The sequence below is a fragment of the Sebastes umbrosus genome, chromosome 20, assembly GCF_015220745.1.
Source record: "Sebastes umbrosus isolate fSebUmb1 chromosome 20, fSebUmb1.pri, whole genome shotgun sequence".
Lineage (NCBI taxonomy): Eukaryota > Metazoa > Chordata > Actinopteri > Perciformes > Sebastidae > Sebastes > Sebastes umbrosus.
The window spans coordinates 1,072,703-1,096,989 of NC_051288.1; the positions used below are offsets into that span (position 1 = coordinate 1,072,703).

At 41.5% G+C, this 24,287-nt stretch overlaps 1 protein-coding gene across 1 annotated transcript in view; it reads left to right on the top strand.

Moving 5' to 3' along the window:
- Positions 1–2,334: 2,334 nt before the first annotated feature.
- rab3gap1 (RAB3 GTPase activating protein subunit 1) overlaps positions 2,335–24,287 on the top strand; it is a 33,494-nt gene continuing 11,541 nt past the window's right edge. The window contains 39 exon segments of the mRNA XM_037754467.1: positions 2,335–2,352; positions 2,474–2,529; positions 4,943–5,021; positions 5,122–5,254; positions 5,538–5,616; positions 6,837–6,956; positions 8,730–8,895; positions 9,922–9,946; positions 9,949–10,007; positions 10,010–10,022; positions 10,722–10,759; positions 10,761–10,814; positions 10,981–11,045; positions 11,875–11,947; positions 12,174–12,245; positions 12,247–12,268; positions 12,489–12,529; positions 12,531–12,644; positions 12,646–12,663; positions 13,987–14,094; positions 14,812–14,850; positions 14,852–14,974; positions 14,976–14,986; positions 15,396–15,450; positions 16,769–16,846; positions 16,849–16,904; positions 16,906–17,159; positions 17,842–17,894; positions 17,896–17,943; positions 17,945–17,980; positions 18,184–18,209; positions 18,211–18,235; positions 18,237–18,410; positions 19,120–19,140; positions 19,142–19,177; positions 19,179–19,221; positions 19,566–19,577; positions 19,580–19,671; positions 21,375–21,490. Coding sequence (XP_037610395.1) covers positions 2,335–2,352; positions 2,474–2,529; positions 4,943–5,021; positions 5,122–5,254; positions 5,538–5,616; positions 6,837–6,956; positions 8,730–8,895; positions 9,922–9,946; positions 9,949–10,007; positions 10,010–10,022; positions 10,722–10,759; positions 10,761–10,814; positions 10,981–11,045; positions 11,875–11,947; positions 12,174–12,245; positions 12,247–12,268; positions 12,489–12,529; positions 12,531–12,644; positions 12,646–12,663; positions 13,987–14,094; positions 14,812–14,850; positions 14,852–14,974; positions 14,976–14,986; positions 15,396–15,450; positions 16,769–16,846; positions 16,849–16,904; positions 16,906–17,159; positions 17,842–17,894; positions 17,896–17,943; positions 17,945–17,980; positions 18,184–18,209; positions 18,211–18,235; positions 18,237–18,410; positions 19,120–19,140; positions 19,142–19,177; positions 19,179–19,221; positions 19,566–19,577; positions 19,580–19,671; positions 21,375–21,490 — 2,651 coding nt within the window.

Sequence of the window (24,287 nt, forward strand, 5' to 3'; positions counted from 1 at the left end):
AGAAGGGGGGGGGGGATATATATATTAAACAAAGAAACACATTCTTCTTCCTTCTTTAGTTTTAGCCAAATGTGGTATTTGTCAATTTTGAGGGGCTTGATTACATTTTGTAGGTCAGATTTGTACCAGATGGGGCGCCTGGGTTAGCTCAGTCGGTAGAGCGGGCGCCCATGTAACAAGGCTTGGTCCTGACCATGGCGGCCCGGGTTCGAATCCGGCCTGTGGCCCTTTCCGCATCCACTCTCTCTCTCTCTCCCCCCTTTCCAAGACTCTATCCACTGTCCTCTCAATAAAAATGGAAAATGCCCCCAAAAAAATAACTTTAAAAAAAAAAAAAGATTTGTACCAGATGATTAATCCTCCAGATCCTCTACCTTTGTTAGTGTAGCTATGTTTTTGAGATGGAACTATTATTTTCCTATAATTTTTTGGACAGTGGGTGACAGTGTCTGCTTTATACCATGTCTCCTGCAGAATGATGATGTCCACATCTTTAAGGTTTGTTTTGAATTCAGGAGTTAAACTCTTCAGCCTGAAGGCTGAAGAGTTTAGGCCCTGAATGTTCCACATGCGTATAGAAAGGGATTTCATTACAAAGAAGAGAAAGAGTACAGTTAAGATAGTGATTTTAATATCAGCACTTTGAACCTGAACGGAGCCGGGGCTGATTATAAAGGGACTATTTGTGTTGAATCAGAAATGTCTTGTTAACAGCGACACCTGTGACCGTTAACCCAATACTAGGATCAGCATTGATTCATGGAAAAGACCTTCGTCTGGTCAGCTAACATTACTGCCAAGCAGCTGAAATATAGAGTAATATTGTGCTTTAAGCTGACGTGTGGCGCCTTTTGATCGATGCTCGTTCATGTCTATGTAGAGCGAGCACAAGCAACAGGACGCTGACTTTCGTTGACTTAACGGCCACAGGTGTCGCTGTTAACAAGTGATTTCTGATTCTTACATTGAGTCCCTTTAAAGCCTGTTGTGTTAATGCACAGGCTGAGCGGAGTTATTAGAAAAAATTCCCAAAGCCGGATCATGATCCGGATCGCCATCAAAATCGAATGGATTGTTCATTGTGCCACGCCACACCCCACCCCTCCAAACAAATGTCATTCAAATCCACGGAGGACTTTTGGAGTAATCCTCCAAACGGACGAACCAGCAAACCAACAAACCAACAAACCAACGCTGGTGAAAACATAACCTCCTTCCTAGGCCTTTGGCCTTGATGGAGGTAATAAAATAAGAAAACATAAATATACAGATAACAAGACAGAAAAAAGTAAATAAGTAATAATATATAACCATTTATGGCAACAGTACCAGACCACATGCATACAAGAACGGACTAAAATCTATTTCTTCATGTCGTCTTGGATATACTTTGGCCTTCATTTGGTGGATGTAAAAAGTTTCAGAACAGAAACAAAAATACAATGTAATATGAATCAGTTGGTTCTGGTTTACAAAGAGTTAAAACGTATTTCAAGTAATAACCACCACAATGCAACAGTCAGACTTGGATGTGTCCACATTAAGAAATAGGCCGCTGGACACAGTCTCTCTTTAAGTCCATGTAAAACAATCAGTAGTCACAGTCAGGCTTTGGTGTTAAATACATCTAGGCAAAGCAGCAGTCTAGCTTCAGTCTTACTCCTCAGTAGGGCCCTACTACACTACAATCACTGGCTCTGCTGTGGCTCAACCAGGGGAGAGGCAACAGGCTGAATCTTTCCCTTTTCAGTATGGGGTCACAGAGCATCACTCTGGACGGCTCAGGACACAGCTGCACTACAAATCTGAACAAACAGTGTTGACCTGCCACAGGAGTCAGACAAACAGACTCTAATCACCCACACCTGACCTTCTGAAGGCAGGAAGCTCCACTCAACCACACCTACAAGGGCCAGGGCTCGCTGCCTAGAGCTGCCTATAGGTGCCTATAGGTGCTCCCTGCCTAGAGCTGCCTAGAGCTGCCTATAGGTGCCTATAGGTGCTCCCTGCCTAGAGCTGCTGGCCCTCACACATGGGTTATTACCATTACCCCCGCTGGGGAGAGGTGTTTGTGCATATAGCTGGAGGAACCAATGTAAAGTTGATAAGAGGTTCTGAACGGTAGGGGGCGGTGACAGCTGTGACACAGCACGCAGCGTCTAGGCTGACCGGAAACAGGAGACAGAGAAGCTGCAGAAGAAGAAGAAGAAGAACGCTAGGGGGCGGTGACGCACCGGAAACAGAAGACAGAGAAGCTGCAGCAGAAGAAGAAGAAGAAGAAGACGAGGAAGAAGAGTACCATAACAACAACAACAAGAAGAAGAAGACGTGGCCATGGCCGCCGACAGTGATGTGAGTTTCTTTAGTCCAATACCTGTATCTGTAACTGTAGAGGTCAGCCTAGCTGTCTAGCTGTCTCATGACAGCAGAGGAGGACTAGTGTTCCATGTCAACCTGTTTCTGTTTCTTCCAGCCCGAGTCTGACGTGTTCGAGATCAACGACTTCACCACCGCCTCAGAGTGGGAACGGTAACCATCTACGACTAACTACACTTATATATACATGTTATACACCATGACACAACCACTACTGATTATTATTAACGTTATATACATGTTATACACCATGACACAACCACTTCTGATTATTATTAACGTTATATACATGTTATACACCAGGACACAACCACTACTGATTATTATTAACGTTATATACATGTTATACACCATGACACAACCACTACTGATTATTATTAACGTTATATACATGTTATACACCATGACACAACCACTACTGATTATTATTAACGTTATATACATGTTATACACCATGACACAACCACTACTGATTATTATTAACGTTATATACATGTTATACACCATGACACAACCACTTCTGATTATTATTAACGTTATATACATGTTACGTAGGACTAACCCTATATACATGGTATACACCAGAACACAACCACTACTGATTATTATTAACGTTATATACATGTTATACACCATGACACAACCACTACTGATTATTATTAACGTTATATACATGTTATACACCAGAACACAACCACTACTGATTATTATTAACGTTATATACATGTTATACACCATGACACAACCACTACTGATTATTAACGTTATATACATGTTATACACCATGACACACTCTCCCCTCATTATTATTATTAACGTTATATATATATATGTTATACACCATGACACACTCTCCCCTCATTATTAATGTTATATATATATATGTTATACACCATGACACACTCTCCCCTCATTATTATTAACGTTATATATATATATGTTATACACCATGACACACTCTCCCCTCATTATTATTAACGTTATATATATATATGTTATACACCATGACACACTCTCCCCTCATTATTATTAACGTTATATACATGTTATACACCATGACACACTCTCCCCTCATTATTATTAACGTTATCTATATATATGTTATACACCATGACACACTCTCCCCTCATTATTAACGTTATATATATGTATGTTATACACCATGACACACTCTCCCCTCATTATTATTAACGTTATATACATGTTATACACAAAGAAACACTGTGGGAACGCTAACCAGCTAGGACTAACCCTATATACATGTTATACACATGACACAACCACTGCTGATCATTATTAACGTTATATACATGTTGTACACCATTACACAACCACTGCTGATTATTATTAACGTTATATACATGTTGTACACCATTACACAACCACTGCTGATTATTATTAACGTTATATACATGTTGTACACCATAACACAACCACTGCTGATTATTATTATTATTATTATTATTATTATTATTATTATTACTACAAGCAGTCAATACAGCAGCCGTTCTACCGGCTTACCGCCATGCTGCTATTATTGTAAAGAAGTAGGACATGTAATGTGTCTGTCAGCAGGTTAGCAGAGCTTCATCAGCTTCATTGGCTTCATTAGCTTCATTAGCTTCATTAGCTTCATTGGCTTCATCAAAACCGGTCTAATCCACCAGATGCGGACGTGTTTTGGATCCGTGTGTAACATGACAGGGAGGACTGGTGCCAACAGAGACAGACACAGACACAGGGTTCTGAGACTACTCACCCTGAACCCTTCACACGTCATCAACGGCATCAGCTCACTGTACCGGTACCTGTACCGGTACCCGTACCGGTACCGGTACAGGTGTCGTACAGATAAAAACTGTCGTTTTGTCTAGTCACATTGACGTTATACATATCTGGGATATGAATTCTGACTAGTCAAAACGTAATTAATACCAGTCAAAATGCAATTGTGGATATCTGTAATGTTAATTCCAGAAAGTCAAGCTTAGCTAATAAATGTTAAAACAGCTCGCCATCGGTACCGTTACAGTGGAAGAGACTGGACTGCGTTGACTCACAGCCTACATGAATTGCTGTCACAAACAGTACACTACCAGATGATTCTGAGAACATCTGAGGAGAGAAATAGGCATTACAGTAACAGAATATTGATTCATATTTGATCAGCGCTGCCTAGTTTGACCGTTGATCGGAGTTCAAGAGTGATTGACAGCTGCTCAGAGATGACAGACTCCAGATCAGCTCTGATTGGTTGTTTTCCTCCGGTCTGTGAAATCCTGCAGATGCCGTTAGGAGCTCCGGAGGACACCGGAGGAACATGATTTTTTTCAGATAACCTGTCTCATGTACTACTGTCAGGATATAGTGACCATTTTTTAATCACATTTGCTCCATTTCTACCCACTGCTGCTTTAACAGACATTTATTAAAATGAAAGTCTTTGAACTTATTACTTTAACAAAAGACAGTTATCAATGTGTGTATCTAGTAGTGTATATAGGGTAGTGTGTATATCCAACCAATCCCTGCTGCTGGCAGCTAAACTCCTTCTATCTACTTTAAGGTTTGTGTCCAAAGTGGAGGAAGTGCTGAATGACTGGAAGCTGATTGGGTCCTCTGCAGGACATGTGACCCCAGAGAAGGTATTACACTAAAGATTGAGCTGATAACACCAGTGAGCAGCATGCAGTCAGTAGGTTCTTCACCTTCACTCTGTTATGATGCTCTCTTATTTTAACACAGGGTGAATACACCAGTGGCAACTGGGGCGAGAAGTCTCAGGATATTAATTTTGCTGACTTTAAGTTCTACATAACTCATTACTTCCTGAAACAAGAATGTGAGAAGGACAATGGGACGGACAAGCTGGAAGAAGGTACATTTATGTCTGAATGTGTCATAATATGTAGCTTACCTGATAAGTTAATAGCAATGTTTTAGCAGTTGCACTTAAACTTAATGTTTACGGTTGTGTCATCCTGTGTGCTTTTTGTTACATCGGTGTGTGTGCAATGCTGAGAGAGGCAGCATATCCCCTTCCTATAGGGAAGGCATAAAGCTAAAGCCTAAACATTAATGGAAACATTAAATTGTGAGAGAATGCACATAATTCATCTCTAACAATCAGTGTCTGACTAAACTCTTGTTCTTGTATGCAGATGCCTTCCCCATGGCAATGCAGGACCTTCTGTGTATGAATAATGACTTCCCTCCTCGAGCCCACTGCCTGGTCAGATGGTGAGCTCTGTCATTCCTCATGTTTTCTACAAAGAGAAATTAAGTTACATAGAAAATCTGACGATGCATTTACATTCAGTCCTGGTTGCGGTAAAATCATTTAAATGCAGCAGATTGCATCTCTGAAGCGTGGTATATGCCTGTACGTACAGTATATACTGTTTATATATATATGTACAGGCGTATACCACGCTTCAGAGATACAAACTGATTGCTTAAAATAGACCGGAGTTCTGTACTACGAAGCAGGATTTGGCGTTAGCAAGGTAACTTCAGGGTTTTCCGTCCTACGAAGGTGGTTCACTTCTTACCGTAGATCACCATGGTAACTGATGCTGAACAGCTAACCTGCTCTGGAGCAGGTTATGTTCCAGATAAGAGATCAACTCGTATAAAAGCACCTCCTACTGACCAATCAGAGCTCGGTGCGCGGATCGTATGATAATATTACACACATATGACGAAGTTACCGTCATAATAAGACTAAAACCAACACAGTTTAAACTGACAGATGCAGGAAGGACAGCTGGATTTATGCTGTGGGTGATTATCGCTTTGAATTATATTTTTATACTTATTTTTTTACTTGGTCTTGAGTCCGTTTCACACCACCGGAGACGGGGACGCAGCTGAAAGAAGATTGAAATAGTCAAACACGCCCTATATATCATGATGGGCATCATGAGATGTAACCCATCCATCCATAATATTTCTTACAGCTATTGATATCTAGACGACTATATCTGACTTTTGAGTGTTCCGTTAAATTAATAAGTCTGTTAATTTACGCATTCACACATCGGGAGTTTTTTCTTTCACCAGCTGTTCTTCCTGCATTTGGCAGCTTCAACTGTGTTACATTTAGTCTGGATTATGTGTGTAACTTCTTTGTATTTGTCTAATATAGTTTACTCTTCCTTTGTTAAATGTGCCACTCTGTCTATCTGCTGACAGTAGACTTGTCCATGTCTGTGATTGATCAGATGCTGCAAACACCGCCCCGTTCATGTGAACGTGCTCGTAGCCAGCTTGAGAAACCCTGGTTTGATTTACCAAGTTGATAAGCAGCTTCGTAGGACCGCTTAGCAGGATCTCGTTTGTTAGGGTTAGTGAAGCCAGATAAAGAGAAGATACCCTGGGTATGTTGGACTCTCTTCGTAGTACAGGCCTCAGGTGATGCTGATATATATGTTGTGCTGTATCTGTGTCTCCGGTGATAGGTATGGTATACGAGAGTTTGTGGTCATCACCCCTGGAACCAACTGCGAGGCCATCATCAGCGAGTCCAAATGCAATCTGCTTCTCAGCTCCATCTCCATTTCTCTGGCCAACAGTGGCTGGTGAGTCTCTTTCATCACTCAAGGCTTTCCTCATCATTTCGGCAGTTTTTTGTGTTAGTCCGATGTGGGAATAGGAGCTGAACTGAAGTTCTTGTTAAACGAATTAATATTGCAAATTAGGTTAGGAAGTACTAAATATGATGTATCATCGCATTACAAATGTTGTTTGTAGTATTATTTTGTTGTCTGAAAGTTTTTGTTTATTTTTGTGGCACATTTCAGAGAAATTTAAAATCTAATCTAATCAAATCCATACAGCTCTGAATGACCTACAATGTACACAATGGCCAGGAGCATCAACTGTAAGAGCTCTATTTTAATCATGCAAACGCAGCAACAAGCACAAAGCAGTAGGTTTGGACTGTGGGCGTCTCAAAGCTCACCTGCTATTTTGGTTCATGTAAGTTCAGCAGTGCAAAGTGCAAAAGTAGAATAAAAAGCTGAGGATGTGAGGATTAGGAAATACACTCTCAGCCAGTCACGTCACTAGTCTCATAGCTCTTTAACAGCTGACAGCAGAACACATTTCATTGGCCCAGAAATACCAAGCTGCTGCTCAGGCTGCTTGTTGCACTGCCATTCAAATAGGGCCCTAAGACTTAAAGGACTTCCAACTACGTAGCTGCGGGCAAGACTTGTTTGAAAGGAGGCATGCAGCCGTTTCCCTGGTTACCCGGTATATTGGATGGAAAAACTAATATTTTTTACAACTACTTTCGTAGCTCTAGCCATTGGTTCAATCAGTGGTAATACCGTTGTGCTCTCCAAGAGAGATCTGGGAACACTTCCATCACTAGTGAGAAATAGAAGCAATCACCTAGTGAAGGCAAACAGTAAAATGATGTCTGTCTGTAAACTGTGATGGATGTTTACATTTTTCATACCAGCTTCAACTTTGGCTACTTACTGTACTGTGTGCACACAGTTTGTATGTGAAATGAGAGATCATTAGAGACATTTCAGTTGTGCCTACTTTCAGTTCCACCTCTAAATAAAGTGGTTTAGATGATCTGGAGAAACGGTTGGTTTGTTTCCAACCCATCTGATCATCTGACTGCTCATATTTCTTGACCCGTTCGACCTGTTTGTAGCGATATCACCCTGTTTCCCAGTCTCAGTAAGTACAGTGGGCCTCATTCACTAATATGCAGGTAGAAATGTTCTTTCTTTGCGCACAAAAAAAGTGTACGCTCAAAATTACCGTTGGATTCATGACACGTGGGAACCGCCCAATTGTGTTATTACCTTTGTGTGTTTTTTAGTGAATTGGAATCATTCTAAATTGACAGGCGTGTGCCCTCTATTAAAGGCTCAGTCAATAAAGACAAGGAAGTGTACATTTCAATATGGACATCTCATATACTCCATTGTAAGCTAGGGCTGAGCACTGAGTATTTTAATTATGACAATAATTGATGAGGATGAGCCTTCATCATCTGTACGCATGGTGAGGCAGTTTGAAATTTGTTGGCAGAGTACGAACAAATTCCAGTGAGATAATATTGATGAATCCCAGATTTGTGCATAAAACGTTCATACGCCTGGTTTAAGCACAGATTTGTTTATGAAGGAGGTCTGATATCCTCAGAACTGAGAACCAATGCTGTGATCGACAAACATAAAATCCAATTAGTAAAGAATTTCAGTTTTCACTTCACTTCATGCCGTGTAGCTTCAGAGAGAAGCTGCCGCTGGATGTGAGTGGTATCAAAGATATAGAACACAGTGAATCCTTCATAGTAATGCCTGCTCCTCTTCATCTTGTGCACTCAGCCAGGTGCCCATGTTTGTGCAGATCCAGCAGAAGTGGAGGCGGGTGTATGCTGGAGAGTGCCAGGGACCAGGTGTGCGCACTGACTTTGAGATGGTCCACCTCCGCAAGGTGCCGAGCCAGTATAACCACCTGTCTGGCCTGCTTGACATCTTCAAGTCTAAGATAGTAAGTGTGCCATGGAACAAGACTCATGAGAAAAACATGACTCAATGGAATAAATCTGATAGAGCACTCTCAGCTCTAACTTGGTCAAATGCTCAGAGAAAGAGGCTTTAGCATTGGTGTTGGCTGTGAAGCATTTTGAGATTTATGTCGCCAGTAGTCGTTCAAAGTGACCACAATCCATTAGCTTTCTTTGACAAGTTCTAGCATGTCAATGCTTTGAGTGTTCAGATGGAGCCTGATGTTGCAGCTGTATAACATTAATGTCAAGAACAATGTTGTAGCTGATGCTCTATCCAGGGGCTAAGACATCACCAGGTTAAGTGATGAAAAGTGTGAAGAAGAGTGGTAGATACGATAATACGATAATACTTTATTGTCAGACAGGCCTGAAATTTGTTTTGCATCACAGCAGCTCCGTTTGCAACATCACAGAAAGGACGAAGACAATAAACAAGGATACAAACATTTAAACATTACAATCACAGAAAGACGATATTCAGGGCCCTTTAACGCGCATTTGATCTGGGATTAGGCTCCATATTTAGTTTAAGGATTGACTGATGTACCAAAGAGTGCTTCAGTCTAAACCTTATTAATCGTGGAACCCTGTATCTCCAATTGATGGTAACAATTGATATTCACTGTTCAAAACATGGTTGGGGTTCAGAGACGATGTGTTAGCCACCTTAAGATGTTATTATGATAGCTGTTTCATAGAGTTTCTCAAGGGGTTGACCTACAATCTTTGAGCAGATCTTGGGCCCACAGTCTGTGTGGATGTCTGTTATATTGGAGCATATTTTATTTAAGATGAATGCTTCTGAGTCTGTTTCTCCACCAGGTTTGCTTAGTTCCTGTACAATAGTTGTTGTTTCCCCGTGTATGATAATGGATCTTCGGATGCAGTGGAAACACAAGCTCAAAAGTGACGTTGAGTTCCTGAGATTAGTTTCTTGGTTCCAAAGTTCCTGGAACAGTTTGGTGAGAAAGGGCTAACACCCCCCTTTTGTTTTGTCTTCCTCTCAGGGATGTACTCTGTCCCCTCTACCTCCCTCAACATCGCCATCCGTTTTACCTACATACTCCAGGACTGGCAGCAGCATTCGTGGACCACCAGCAGCCTCCAGGTAGGCACCTACACAACAGAGGAGGATGTGGTTACTCTCACCAGATCATCTCATTGATCACAAGTACAATAATACAGTAGTGTACTTATATTGTACTTTAATATCAAGGCAGCCCTTATTGTACAATATGCAATATTGTATATGATATATTACCAATAATCATCATTAAATAATGTCAAATGTTGCTACACAATGATGTATTAACTACTTAATATTCAGATAATGGTTTCCACATTATAGATGTTGGCTGCTAAGTGAACTTTGGAAACAGTGTATGTCTTCATGTCACAGCCATGGTAGCTTTGTTTTTCATTGTGTAATATCTGAGAGACACAAACACTATTTTGCATTCAGAGTAATTCTTAGTGAAATGTTTGTAAACTGTATACAACCAACCTGCTCGTCTTTATGGTCTTTTTAAGTGTATATTATGATAATGCTTTCTCAGAATTATTCCACCATACAGTTAATATTTGCACACATTTTCCACTAATGACACTGAACATGTCTGAAAGTCAATTTATGTGCACTAGGTGTCAAATATGGAATGATGCTAGACACAGGCGGTGTCTCCGGTCTTGAATGCTGCAGCTCCTTCATGTGTGTCACGGCCTCTTGGTTGGCCTCCCTGACTGGGGCTGGTCATATATAAATACTCAGTTGACCTGTTGTTGTGTATTTTGTTTGGCTCTCTGGCAGACTTTGACACACTCCTTGGAGGTGAGGTGGGAGGGGTTGGAGTGTGGGAAGCTTCCATTTGGAGCCTGTGAGGAGCCAATCAGTAAAGGCTTTGTAACTCCGATGACAGAACATTAGGAGATATATATATCTATATATATATATATGTGTATATATATATATATTATATATAAAATAATGTTTTTACACAAGGATTCTCCTAATCTCTGTGCAAAACAAAATGAATAATTGTGTCTCTGTTTTTGGATATTGTAGTGAGCTTCATCTTGCAGCCACTTGGCCTCATCTGACGGAGGGCATAGTTGTGGATAATGATGTCTACATGTAAGAGAGTGTCCTGGATTCTCTACCTGGACTGTCTCTGTCTCCACTGCAACACCTTCATACATGGATACTTTATTCATCCCGTGGGGAGATTGCATGCCACAGCAGCATTGTAATGAAAAAGAATACAAAAACAAATGTCAATCACAAGTACTAGCAGGGTGGGAGACCGGATTTAACAGGATGTTAACCAATTTGGGCAGCATCCTCTTCTCCAGAGAATCCGACACCTTCAACTCCTCCAATCACTGAGCCGGGCCTTTCTAACTGGCTTCTGGAGCTTATTAGCATCTCTTAAACAAATATCCACTGTCAAAGAAGTCCACTGTTGATGTCAGTTTGCAGGCTACACAACTAATTCTATAGTCAGCTTTAGCACACAACAGCTTAAAAACCAATGTGTAAATGTCAGCATCAGTCAGTTAGATGCTCAGTGTTGTTTGTCCATTGGCTACAGTTATCAGCACTAGTATGTTGTATCATTCCCAGGGCGTCAAATACCGATGCTTTGTCACGGCCGTCTGCGTTTGGTACCACCGCACAAAGCAAACAACTCCTGCCCCCCCTGGCCACCCCTCCCAAAAAGCCCAGTCTGCTTTGATTGGTCAGCTGGCCCACTGTTGTGATTGGTCAACTAAACCAAACTTCTTGAACTCTGTGATTTCCATTGTACTATTTGGGCTTCTGAGTTTATTAACGTGAATGTGCATAATCATCTGCACAAAAACCTAGATTTAGTCTGTGGGCCATAATTTGGACAGAAATTTCGACCAGCAACAGGCTTTGTGATTTAACCAAATATGCTCTCTCTTTTTGTGTGACCCGACAGTGACCTTGACCCTCTCCAAGCTCCCCACTGGTCAGTCCGAGTCAGGACGGCCGAAAACCCTCAGTGTTTACTGGTAAGATGAATGGTCACCCCTGGTATGAAACTGAAACTGTACAATATAAAATATTAAAAGTAACAAAATAAGATGATCTCGTTGCACTGTTGTTGGGCAGTGGAGGATGCCAGGCTCCGTTCTCTTCACTCCCTCTCATAGGGATGTCCCTTCCAAACCTTGGGGCAGTATAATTAGTGTAAAGAAATGCTCTGAGGATTTGACCCATTCTTATCGTTCCCATGCAGGTGACTTTCTGACAGAGTTCTATAAGCTCTGCTGTAGGAAGGAGTCTGCAGAAGAGGTTATGGGAAGAGGAATTGACTGAAGAGGAGGGCAAAGGTCAGGTTACTAACTGCACTGTTTAACACTGAGAATGAACGGCTTTGTTTCTCACTGTAATGTCAATATACAAACCAAAGTCTAAAACGTGGAGCCTACTACCTCTATCTTTGGTTTATGATGTTCCCTCAGTATACAAATATACAAATACATACTTTATACAGGATCAAATAGTAGGTGCTTAGTGTGATTTTAAATAACGGCTGTTTTTTCCCTGCAGAAAATAGTGACATCAGCTCTGCTTTATCAAAGCTGACAGAAGCCAGCAGCTACAGTGCCCATCTCCAAGCTGTCTGTCTCCAGTATGGTGCACAGCGCCCGAAAGCACATCCGCCGCCACAGACGCATCGATGAGTCACCACTCAACACTGATATACCTCAATTCTGTTCTTCAGGTAAGGGTTTATCAGTAATATTACATTACATATACCTTACAGCAAAATTGCTAAAAGCATCCATCCATCCATCCATCCATCCATCCATCCATCCATCCATCCATCCATTCATTCTCATCCCTTATCCGGGGCTGGGTCGCGGGGGGGGGCAGCAGGCATAGCAGGGAATTCCAGATGTCCCCTCTCCCCAGCAACGTTTTCAGCTCTTCCTGGGGGACCCGAGGCGTTCCCAGCCAGAGGAGATATAGAACTCTCCAGCGTGTTCTGGGTCTACCCCGGAGTCTCTTACCAGTTGGACTTCCACTGTGATTCTATTCCAATACACTTTTGTCAAATTGAGTGAACCTCTCTCCTCCGGCCCGCTGGCTGTCTGTTCTGTGTGTGCTGTGGTGTTTCATCCACAGCCAGCTGACTGTGGAAATGTGAAACAAACAAAGTGGCTCGGACCAGCCATTACAATGATGATATAAATAATGATACATCAATGTTTCTTCAATACCTTGATGTAACAATTTCTGCATTGTGATCCGGCGGCAGGCAGAGGCAGGGGACCTAAGCATGCTGACTAGAGGTCTTCACGGATTCAAAGATTTGTGCCCAAACCCAAAAATGTACTACCCGGAACCGAACCGGACCCGTCTATTACTTGAAAGCTGGGACCCGGGCACAGTCAGAACCAAGGAATGTTGGACACGAGCCCGGACCGGGAGACACAGACGGATTGGCACCGATTTCACAGCTGATCCTCCTGGAGAGGGGCTGGACTCTCGCCTTTTGAGGAGTTTGCCCAGGGTGAGAGGTGCTGGGCGGCAGGGTTTACGCTAGGTCATATAGAACCACTACCAGCCATATGTTTCAAAACAACAGAGCTTCACATGTATAGTGGAATGACACTGAATCCCCTCTCAGTCCACTCTTCACATTCCTTTCATCTGGCTCCAGATTACAGGACTTTAAAATGTAGAGGAACTGCTTCGGCTGGAGAGTCGTCTTCCATCGCAGCCCTAAAAAAAGGAAGCCCATCTGAATACTATGTATATACAGTATATGTGTATGTACATGTGGGATTCATGTAGGGGCAAGAATTTATATGTGCATAGGTGTTTATCATATGTATCTTTATGTTTTTCCTCTAAGACACAAATGTGCAGGCTTTATTTAGGACAATAAAATATCCCCCTTTTTGCACAAAGGCAGGGTTAGACCAATATTCAATATGTTTAAGGGGCAAGACATTTGGACACTTGATGGATTGGTTTTATGTAAATGTATAATTGAATTGCACTTATATGTTTGATGTTTGTATTTTCTTGCATGTTTCAGTATCTCTTCCCAGATGCTGCTGTGGAGAAGTCATCAGAGAGCAGCAAGAATAAACCTGCACAGTCAAGCAGCTGTGGGAAAGCCGAGCCCAATAAAAACTCTGACGATGTATGTGAACCCCTTTACCACTTACACACCGTGATAATCTTGACTGGGGTGCCAGCAAGGTGACATCTAAGGTTTAAATCAAGTCAGGCTTTTTTTTAGAGGCAATGATGCATGTTTTGAATCTGAAACTGTCATGTAATATACCACTTTCCAACACTGCACACCATTAGAACCATCAAACACTGGAAAATACAACACGTAAACTGCAATAACAAGTTGTTGTGCAAGCTTGGGACATATAGAGTACACACATATATATATATATATATATATATGTGTATATATATATATATATACAGTATATATATATATATATATACTGTATATATATACTGTATATATATATATGTATATACTGTATATATATATATATATACAGTATATATATATATACTGTATATATATAACATATAATGACCATTGCATACAGTAAAGTGTTTCAGTCATAATCCTGCTGTATCAAGAAAAAAGAATCCCATTGGTGTCAGAAAAGCTGAAAAAGAGTTAGTCCACCCAATAGTAATGTGGTATCAGGATACCTCTGTGCATTCACTGCTGATAGTTGCGTTCCTCTTGTCAGTCATTAGGAGTTAAAAGTTAGCTTTTTTTTAAGTATTTTTAAAGTATTCTACATTTGATTCCTGATCTGAATGGCACGTTTCACAGACTAATATATACATATTTATCCCATCGTCTCCCCCCCCCCCCTGTGTCCAGAACCTTTTCCTCCAGCTGAAGTCAGCACCCAGTGACAGTTCTGACGTACCGGCTGGCACTGTGTGCGTGTCTGGTCAACTACAACCACGGCGGGCTGCGTGCCGTCGCCCACCTCTGGCAGGAGTTTGTCCTGGAGTTGCGCTACCGCTGGGAAAACACCTACCCTCATCTACGGGTGGGTACAACACACACTGGGGCTGCTCTTAGGCTTGTTTGGAGAGGCCTAGAGGCATAGCACCACACATATAACATGTTGAGATAACACCAGAGCTACAACCACCTTGTACCTTGTCCTATTGTACAAGAAGAAAGCTGTCACTGTTGTGATGTCGGCACATCTTGATCCTCACATGTAGATTGTATTTACACATTTCGTCAGGCCACCTTTTTTAGAGTTTTCAAACACAGACTGATAAAACAGTATACAAGTATAAATGCATCTAAGATCAAACCATATGCGAGGTAATTATTTCTGTAATGCTGTACTAGTTAAAACAGATAAAGTAGTAGTTGTCCAATCTATTAATACAGTCATGTTCACTCATATCGTACCATATCTTCTCCATCTGCTTCCTGATGTGCAGACTGGCGGGGGGACCTCCTGATCTTCGCTGTTGTCTTTTGCATCAGAAGCTCCAGGTAGACACTCATACAAAAATGCATACAATGTGTGGTTTGAGCCCATAAGGATAGATTCAATTATTAACAAAATAACAAGACCAAATGTAGGTGCAACAGGTTATTTAGATCATTTTTTGCTCTATTGTGAATTATTAAAAAATATATTAAATATTAACTTTAATGAATATTAAATTAATATCACCCTTATGACAAATGGATAAATGATAGTAGGTTAACTGATCTAGTCTCTTTAATGGTTTACTCTGAATGGTATTTCAACGATTAATTAAAATAGAAACTAGTTCCATTCTTAATGTGTAAAATCCAACAGACACACAGAATGACTTTGGATCATTCAGACTGGACTTGGAGATGTGCTTCACTTTATCTGTGAAACATCTCACACGAAAGCACAGGAGGACAATGAATCATTCGATACAGTTGTATCAGAAGATTTAATAATGATGAGATACCCACTGTGACATTCTGTGCATTAAAACAACTGGAAACACACATAGTCCTGCCTGCTGATGGCTACATGTATTTAACTAAGAAGAGAACTCATTGTACAGAAAGATGAAGAATCAGTAATATGTCTGTTAGGTGGTTTGACGTAGCTGTGATCTGGGCAGCCAGAAAAACACACAAAACTGAATCTATTGTTTGTCTGCATGTGTCATTACGTTGTTTTGTCCTCTCTCTCCTCTTCCCATCATGCAACTACAGCACTTTGTTGAACTTCTTTAATCCATAAATATAATCCCGTATGCCCATACAAATGAACAGCATGAAAATATATCCAAGAAGCAAAACATTGAAGTAGTTGTGAGCTGAAGGGAACGACCTATAAAAAGTCCAAACTAAATAATAATTGAGATCACTGCAATAACCTTGTCATGTAGCACCATATGCTCCTAGCTCATGAAAATGAAGTGTTTTTAACAAACTAAGAAATACTGTGAAGAAGCCATTGTGACATATTGAGAAGATTCTTGTCATGTCTCACCAATCTGAAAGAAAAAGGATCACAGTGATAGTCAGACCAGACCAGCGGCCTCACTCTGATGTCATCTGAATAAATGAATAATGAATATCCGCTAAATGCTTTACATACAGAATGTGTGCACACAGAAATCCATCCGTGATGCAGCCTGTTGAGAAAACCTTCCTTCAGATCATTCAACTTTTCAACTGTGGCGCCGCTCCCACTCGCTCTCTCTCTGTAACGGTTTGTGTCCTGTCTGAATGACAACAACAAGCCATCACTTTTACAAAGAGATGAAGACAGCAGTGTTAATAGTTTCATGTCTGACAAGGGGCTCATGTTCCTGCACAGATGCTGAACTGCTGCATTGAGAGGAAGAGGGCCCGAGATGAAGCTCGCAAGGTGCTGGGAGGGAGGCAAAGAGAGAGAGCGCAAGGTGTCCCGGCGGCTGCCAGAACGGCCGCCCCGTACCAGAATCTGCATCAACACTCAGCGAGGGAGGTGTCTCCGGGGAAATCCTGGGACTATCGTGGAGTGACAAGCGAGGATGAGTTCTTTGAGTGCCTTGAGTGAACCAGGGGGAGAATTAGAGGCTCCGCATGCCGAGGCAGAAAAAGGATGGCAGTAAAAGTAAAGCAGAGGGTCCGACTGCGTCATGTCCCTGTAACAACTGACCTCTACCTCACACCTCTACAGAGACCTCTCTACATCCCCGTCACACAGGTCAAGCATAGCGCCTGGTGTTGCTGTTCTCTCTCAGTTCCAGTCCACGTTGAATACAAATCAAGTTCAGATCTTCAAAGTTCCAGCCTTTTTGAGCAAAGTTCCCTCTCTCTATTACTCTCACTCTGTTGCGACTCTGCAAGGAAACATTGTCTGTGGAAGCATAAAGAATTTTGCACCACCCACTTGATTTGTTTATCCCAGACTGCTTAACCCTCATTAGCTTCAACTGAACCATAGAAAGCATTTTCACACCGAATGATGGCTGTGGATTTTGCCCCCCCATCACTTCAATCGCTCTAGTAAGGGATCTCTTTGCAACCAGTATGGACAAGAGGAACAATTACAGCAACCGATACCTCCTCCAATGTTCATATGGGCATGTCGGTATTGTTTCAAGAGAGACTTGAAACAATGTGAACCTATCCTTTAATGAGAAAATCGGCAAACAAAAGACACGCTGTTAGTAAAATATCAAATCTTTGCGTACTGTCAAATGCTTTTTGGAAGTCCAAAAATAATGTTAGAGGTTGATCTTTCACTATACCTATATAATCAAGTAACTCTGTTTCAGGTGGATTTGATGTGATGTATGGAAACTTTTCATGAAGCTACATTATATAAGACAAAACAAACCTCCTCAACTCCTTTGAGTGAAGTGGAAATACATTGATGCTGCTGTGTGTGTGATCAATGTTCAGGACCTGCTCCCATGACAGAGGATCTGTTAGAGGAGCAGTCAGAAGTACTGGCCAAAACTGGGCACATCAGCTGAAGGTACCCACCTCCGTGCCCGGATGCAGAGGTGCCTGTCTGCTCTCTGACATGGAGTCCTTTAAGGTGAACCAGGCCAAGACATACAACACACTTTCAACTATTCTATTTATCTATTCAATACCATGACAAGGGCTCCATTCTTTTCCTTTGCGGGGGAATATATTTGTCCAGCTACTGGTTCATTCTATGGCTCTGTATTGATCCCATGGCGATAGACCATGGGTGTGTTTCAGATCAGTTAAACAAAGACTGAAATCTGTCCACAGGCTGCCAACCCGGGCTGTGTCCTGAGGCTTTGTGCGCTGGTACTCGCCTAGAAGATTACGTGGAGGAGGAGGTGGTCGACGAAAAGGGCGACACAGTGGTGAAAGGAGAGCTTAGTGCCAGGATGAAGATCCCAGGCAACATGTGGGTGGAGGCTTGGGAGACGGCCCGGGTCACACCTGCACGCCGCCAGAGAAGACTTTTTGACGACACGAAGGAGGCTGAAAAGGTAATTTTCAGTACAGCTGGACAACACACCTACAACTGACATCTAAAGTCACTGACTAACACCTGCAGTTGGCAGGATGTTTTTGGCATCATTGGACAAAAATCCCATAATAACCTTTCAGCATATTGTAATTCAAGTGTTCTGAGAGAAAACTAGACTTCTGCTCCTCCTCATGGCTCTGTTTACAGGATTTAGAACATCTAGCTCGTGACGGGAGACTTTGACCAGTCACAGGTCATTTCAGAGAGAGAGAGAGCGTTCCTATTGGCTGTGCTCCGGCTGGTGGGCGGCGCTTGGTATTTCCTCAGCAGATCTCAACATGGCTGCCGGGTCACAAACCTTCTCATTTTACAGCTAAACAGTACACTAAAAGAATGTTTCTGAGAACATGTGAGGAGAGAAATAGAGCATATACAGTAACAGAATATTGATTCATAATTTGATCAGCGCTGCCTAGTTTAAACCGGTTCATAGACGGAAGGCTCAGCTCGGCTCTGATTGGTTGTTTTCCATGAAATCTTGCAGATGCCATGAGGAGCACCGGAGAACTGTTTTATAAAGATAACTTTTTTTAAATCTTATTTACTCCATTTCTACCCACTGCAGCTTAATTAAGTGTATCAGATGTACTGTAACTGAGGGAGCAGCAGGAAGCAGACTGAAGGCAGATGAATGTGGAGACTAAACCTGGTTTTCACTATCTTTTCAGGTTCTGCATTATTATGGCACAGTGCAGAAAACCTGCAGACCTGACCCGCCATCTCCTGCTCCTGCGTCCTCCACGCTGCTATTCTAAAGTTGAAGGAGGAAGGTGAGTCAAGAGTCCTTTTGTCGAAAACTTTGCTGTGACATCAAACAGTAAAACATGTGGAGCTGTAGACTCACTTCAGCTTATTCCCTTGTGTTCACAGATTATTTTGATACATTTGTTATTATAAATATTGAACGTGGCCGCCTCTAACAAATATGTCAAATGTTAAACTATGTATGAGCCCAGTGTATTGCACTAATGAAGTGTATATCCAATGTGTGCATCAACAGTGGGATATGGGTATACGGTGTTCCATATTCTCCCTGACTAATACTCTTACAACCTCTGTCATTGTTTTTCCCTCTCCCTCTCCCCCTGTCTCCTCCGGATCCCCTTGCTCACAGAGTCAGTAGAAGACTTCCATCAGTCAGAAAAAACATTCAGCAGGCGACAAGTCAAGCCGCACAAGCTGCTGGCACACCCTCACAACCAGACGACAAGAAGCTAGAGGTCAGTGACAGGAAGGACTGAAGCGGCTCATTCTGTTTTTAGGATGAGAACCTCTGACGCTCCTCTCTCTTTGTGTTCAGTCATCCCATTGGTAATCTACTGCTGGGATTTACTGGAGAAGGTCCAATACAGTCTGACAGTGTGTCCGTTAACAGCTGTTTACGTGATTAAACCTTTCAGGAACATAAAACCAACCATAGGCTTTTCTCACTGATTTGACTGTATTATCATTCTCTGAGGACATGCTGGAGGTGTTTCACTGTGTTTGGCTCTGTACTCCAGCACTATTGGATTTAAAAGGAAACAATGAATGGGGGTTCTTCAGTAAACAGTGAATGATTCAATGTTTCCTTGTATTTCCCTTCAATTTCTTAGTAATCTCCCCTCTGAAATATTTTGTAATTGTCTGCCTTTTCCAGGTAATAGCATATCGAAACAAATCCAAATAATCAGGTTACCCAAGGGCAAGGAAAGTTTTATTTATATAGAACAATTTCAGCAACGAGGCAAATTCAAAGTGTAAAGAAACCATATAAAAAGACATTTAATTACAGTTTAAAAGCAGTCAATTCACATTCCAAGAGACAGAAACTTAAAGCAAGCTGAAATAGAATAAGACAGATATAAATTACAAAATGCAAGAATATAAGTTAAAGTGCAGTGTAAGAGATGACAATCATAAAAACACTCTTCAGTGTTGATCTGAAAGCATGGAGAGTTGCAGCCTGACCTGCAGCTTGCTGTTACCAGATATATGAAGAGAAGAATAATATAAGAATAATATAAAGACTGAACGCTGCGTCTCCACAAGGTTACATGGTTCATTCAATTGTCATTTTACAACATAGGGTTGCACTATGAAATGTGAGTTGTAGCCCGTTCACACTACACACACAACATATTTACAAATATTTACATTAGAATAGAATAAAACAATATGTACAATTACTTATATACAAATCCTTATATAGATATATACCTAGAGAGACTTTGTCTATATTGGGAATGAGGGTAGTGTGAAAGGTAAGATGAGAAAAGTAATAAAAAGTATAAAGATGAAGTCATTTGATAATAACAATTTTTAATCAATCCCCAGGAGAGGCTGGAGAAAGTGTGGGGAGTGGGGGGGCATCAGCAGCACAGTTAATGCATGTGTGGAAGTGATAAAATTAAGAAGTACATTAGAAACCAAGAACCATCTCCAGGTATTAGGGTAATAGTAGCAGGACATTGGGACGTAATGAGATGGATGTGGTTAATGGATACAGAATCAATGGGCCACATTCATTCATTTCTTATTTTCTTTCCCTAAAATGTGTTCATAAAAACTGATTAAGAGAAAACTAAAAGCTTACATATGATTTACCAACATGACATTGGGACATAGCAACCCCCTTACTTATTAATTATCAATTTTTTGCCCATTACATTTTGATTCCCTAACATTGAATACATATAAAGCGCCGTTCGCCCTTTAATTCCAATTAGTACTTTGACGCTGTACTTGCTGTAGTCGCTGTAGTTGCTGTAGTCGCTGTAGTTGCTGTAGTCGCTCTTTAACTTCAGATCCAACATGCTCAAGTACAGAGTGAACAAACACTAACATCATCTCTCCTGACTCTACTTGTTAATGTGTTGGAGTCAAAGCACATTTAATGTGAAGTTCTGACAGCATGCATTGTGTGACCTTTCTCTATCTGCAGGATTTCATTAACCAGTTGATGGCCATGGAGACGGTCATCACCCGAGCTCGCTCGCTCAAGGCCAAGTTTGCCATTTGTGAGGGCGGGAAGGGGGAGGACACAGAAGAGCTGGAGAAGTAAGTTCCACACCGTTATTCAGTCAGAGACACGGCAACAGCGTTTCCCCAAGATCAACTGTCTTAGAGGGTCGGGATGGGGTCGGGGTTGCTGGTGGACTACATAATACACATTTTGATTAAATAATATCTAATAAATAAGATAAACATTAAGACGTTTGCTGACGTTCTTTGACTAATCTTAAGTCTTCCAAAAACTGTTGTCTGAAGTTAGCTGGTGATAGCTGGAACACAGCCGGACTTACCCGTGTTTACAGTAGCTATTTCAAGGTACAAATATGGGACTTTCATTTTGTCATTCTCCAAATTGATACAGTAGAAATGTTTGATTTCGATTCTATATGTAGTCAGAGATGTCCTGAATTCAAATATATCATTCATTGTCAGAAATTATGGAGCAATGTGTTTTTACTTCAAATATAATGGTAGGGGAAACACTGTGTGAATGAACTGACCATTTATAGCAAATGTTTATATGGTCTGGCGGGAAGGCTCTACTGTTTCAGAGAGGATTGTGCTGAGAAAAGTACCCCCCTCCCTTAAAGGTATAATATGTAACCGTTGTCGGTTTCTGGTTGTAAACACACAGCATTCATAGTTGGCCCCTCCTCCTCAGCTCAACGAGAGAGAGAGCAGCGATGGTGGAGCGAGCTATAGAGTGACTGAAGAGAGGGAGCGGCGTTAGTGAGAACAAAGCAACGAATCAGAGAAATAAAACGTTATTTTCTGATTGTTTCCCGGCGGTTACGTTCCAAAACACAAATAAACACACAACTAACTCCGCACAACTCCACACAACTCCGCACAACCCTGCAGGAAGGTGCCGGGTTGCCGGATTGTGAATGAATGCAGCTTCCTGTCTGCTGGCTGTGGCTCAGCGCTGCTCTCATCTAACTACAGACACACACCGATCATAGCTGCTCACAGCACAGAGAGGAGCAGGAGATCACTGGAACACGTGAACCTAACACAACCCGTTGTCATCCGTAAATTATGACTGCTTTGTATCTCAGAGCTAAAGGGGGACTTGTGCCTTGGTATCAGAAGAATTTTTAGTTAATTCTTGCATATTATACCTTTTAACAAACACGTCCATGGATATTAGATCTTAAGAGGAGGATGTTTTTTATAATGACCGTACACCTGCGTGACTATGATTGGACGTTTCTAGTCAGCTGAGTCGCACAGCTGTGAATGGAAGAGTGGATGTCAGCTACAGACGTAGGCAAAGTTGTTGGTAACGTTCCGTTAAAGAGAGAAAAACCCACAATGGTCACTGAAATAACTTGAAACTGACAAAAGTAATAATAAATAAAAATTTACTGAAAATGAACTAATGAAAATCAGATATTGATTTTGAATTGTGGTTCAACAGAATCATTTTAAAAAACAAACTAATGAAACTGGCCAGGACAAAAATGATGGTACCCCTAGAAAAGATGTAAAATAATGTGACCATAGGGACATATTAAACTAAGGTGTGTCCTGTAATTAGCATCACAGGTATCTTCAAACTTGTAATCAGTCAGTCTGCCTATTCAAAGGGTGAAAAGAAGTCACTGTGCTGTTTGGTATCATGGTGTGTACCACACTGAACATGGACCACAGAAAGCTAAGGAGAGAGTTGTCTCAGGAGATCAGAAAGAACATTATAGACCTTCATGTTAACGGTAAAGGCTATAAGACCATCTCCAAGCAGCTTGACGTTCCTGTGACTACAGCTGCTCATATTATTCAGAAGTTTAAGGTCCATGGGACTGTAGCCAACCTCCCTGGACGTGGCCGCAAGAGGAAAATTGATGACATATTGAAGAAACGGATAATACGAATGGTAACCAAAGAGCCCAGAACAACTTCCAAAGAGATTAGAGTGAACTCCAAGGTCAAGGTACATCAGTGTCAGATCGCACCATCCGTCACTGTTGAGCCAAAGTGGACTTAATGGAAGACAACCGAGGAGGACACCAAATCATAAAAAAGCGAGACTGGAATTTTCCAAAATGCATATTGACAAGCCACAAAGCTTCTGGGAGAATGTCCTTTGGACAGATGAGACAAAACTGGAGCTTTTTGGCAAGTCACATCAGCTCTATGTTCACAGACGCAAAAATGAAGCATCCAAAGAAAAGAACACTGTACCTAATGTGAAACATGGAGGAGGCTCGGTTATGTTATGGGGCTGCTTTGCTGCATCTGGCACAGGGTGTCTTGAATCTGTGCAGGGTGCAATTAAATCTCAAGACTATCAAGGCATTCTGGAGCGAAATGTGCTGCCCAGTGTCAGAAAGCTTGGTCTCAGTCGCAGGTCATGGGTCCTCAAACAGGATAAAGACCCAAAACACAGCTAAAAACACCCAAGAATGGCTAAGAACAAAACATTGGACTATTCTGATGTGGCCTTCTATGAGCCCTGATCTAAATCCTATTGAACATCTGTGGAAGGAGCTGAAACATGCAGTCTGGAGAAGGCACCCTTCAAACCTGAGACAGCTGGAGCAGTTTGCTCACGAGGAGTGGGCCAACATACCTGTCGACAGGTGCAGAAGTCTCATTGAGAGTTACAGAAATCACTTGATTGCAGTGATTGCCTCAAAAGGTTGTGCAACAAAATATTAAGTTAAGGGTACCATCATTTTTGTCTAGGCCAGTTTCATTAGTTTGTTTTTTTAAATGATTCTGCTGAACCATAATTCAAAAACAATATCTGATTTTCATTAGTTAATTTTCAGTGAATTTTTATTTATTATTACTTTTGTCAGTTTCAAGTTATTTCAGTGACCATTGTGGGTTTTTCTCT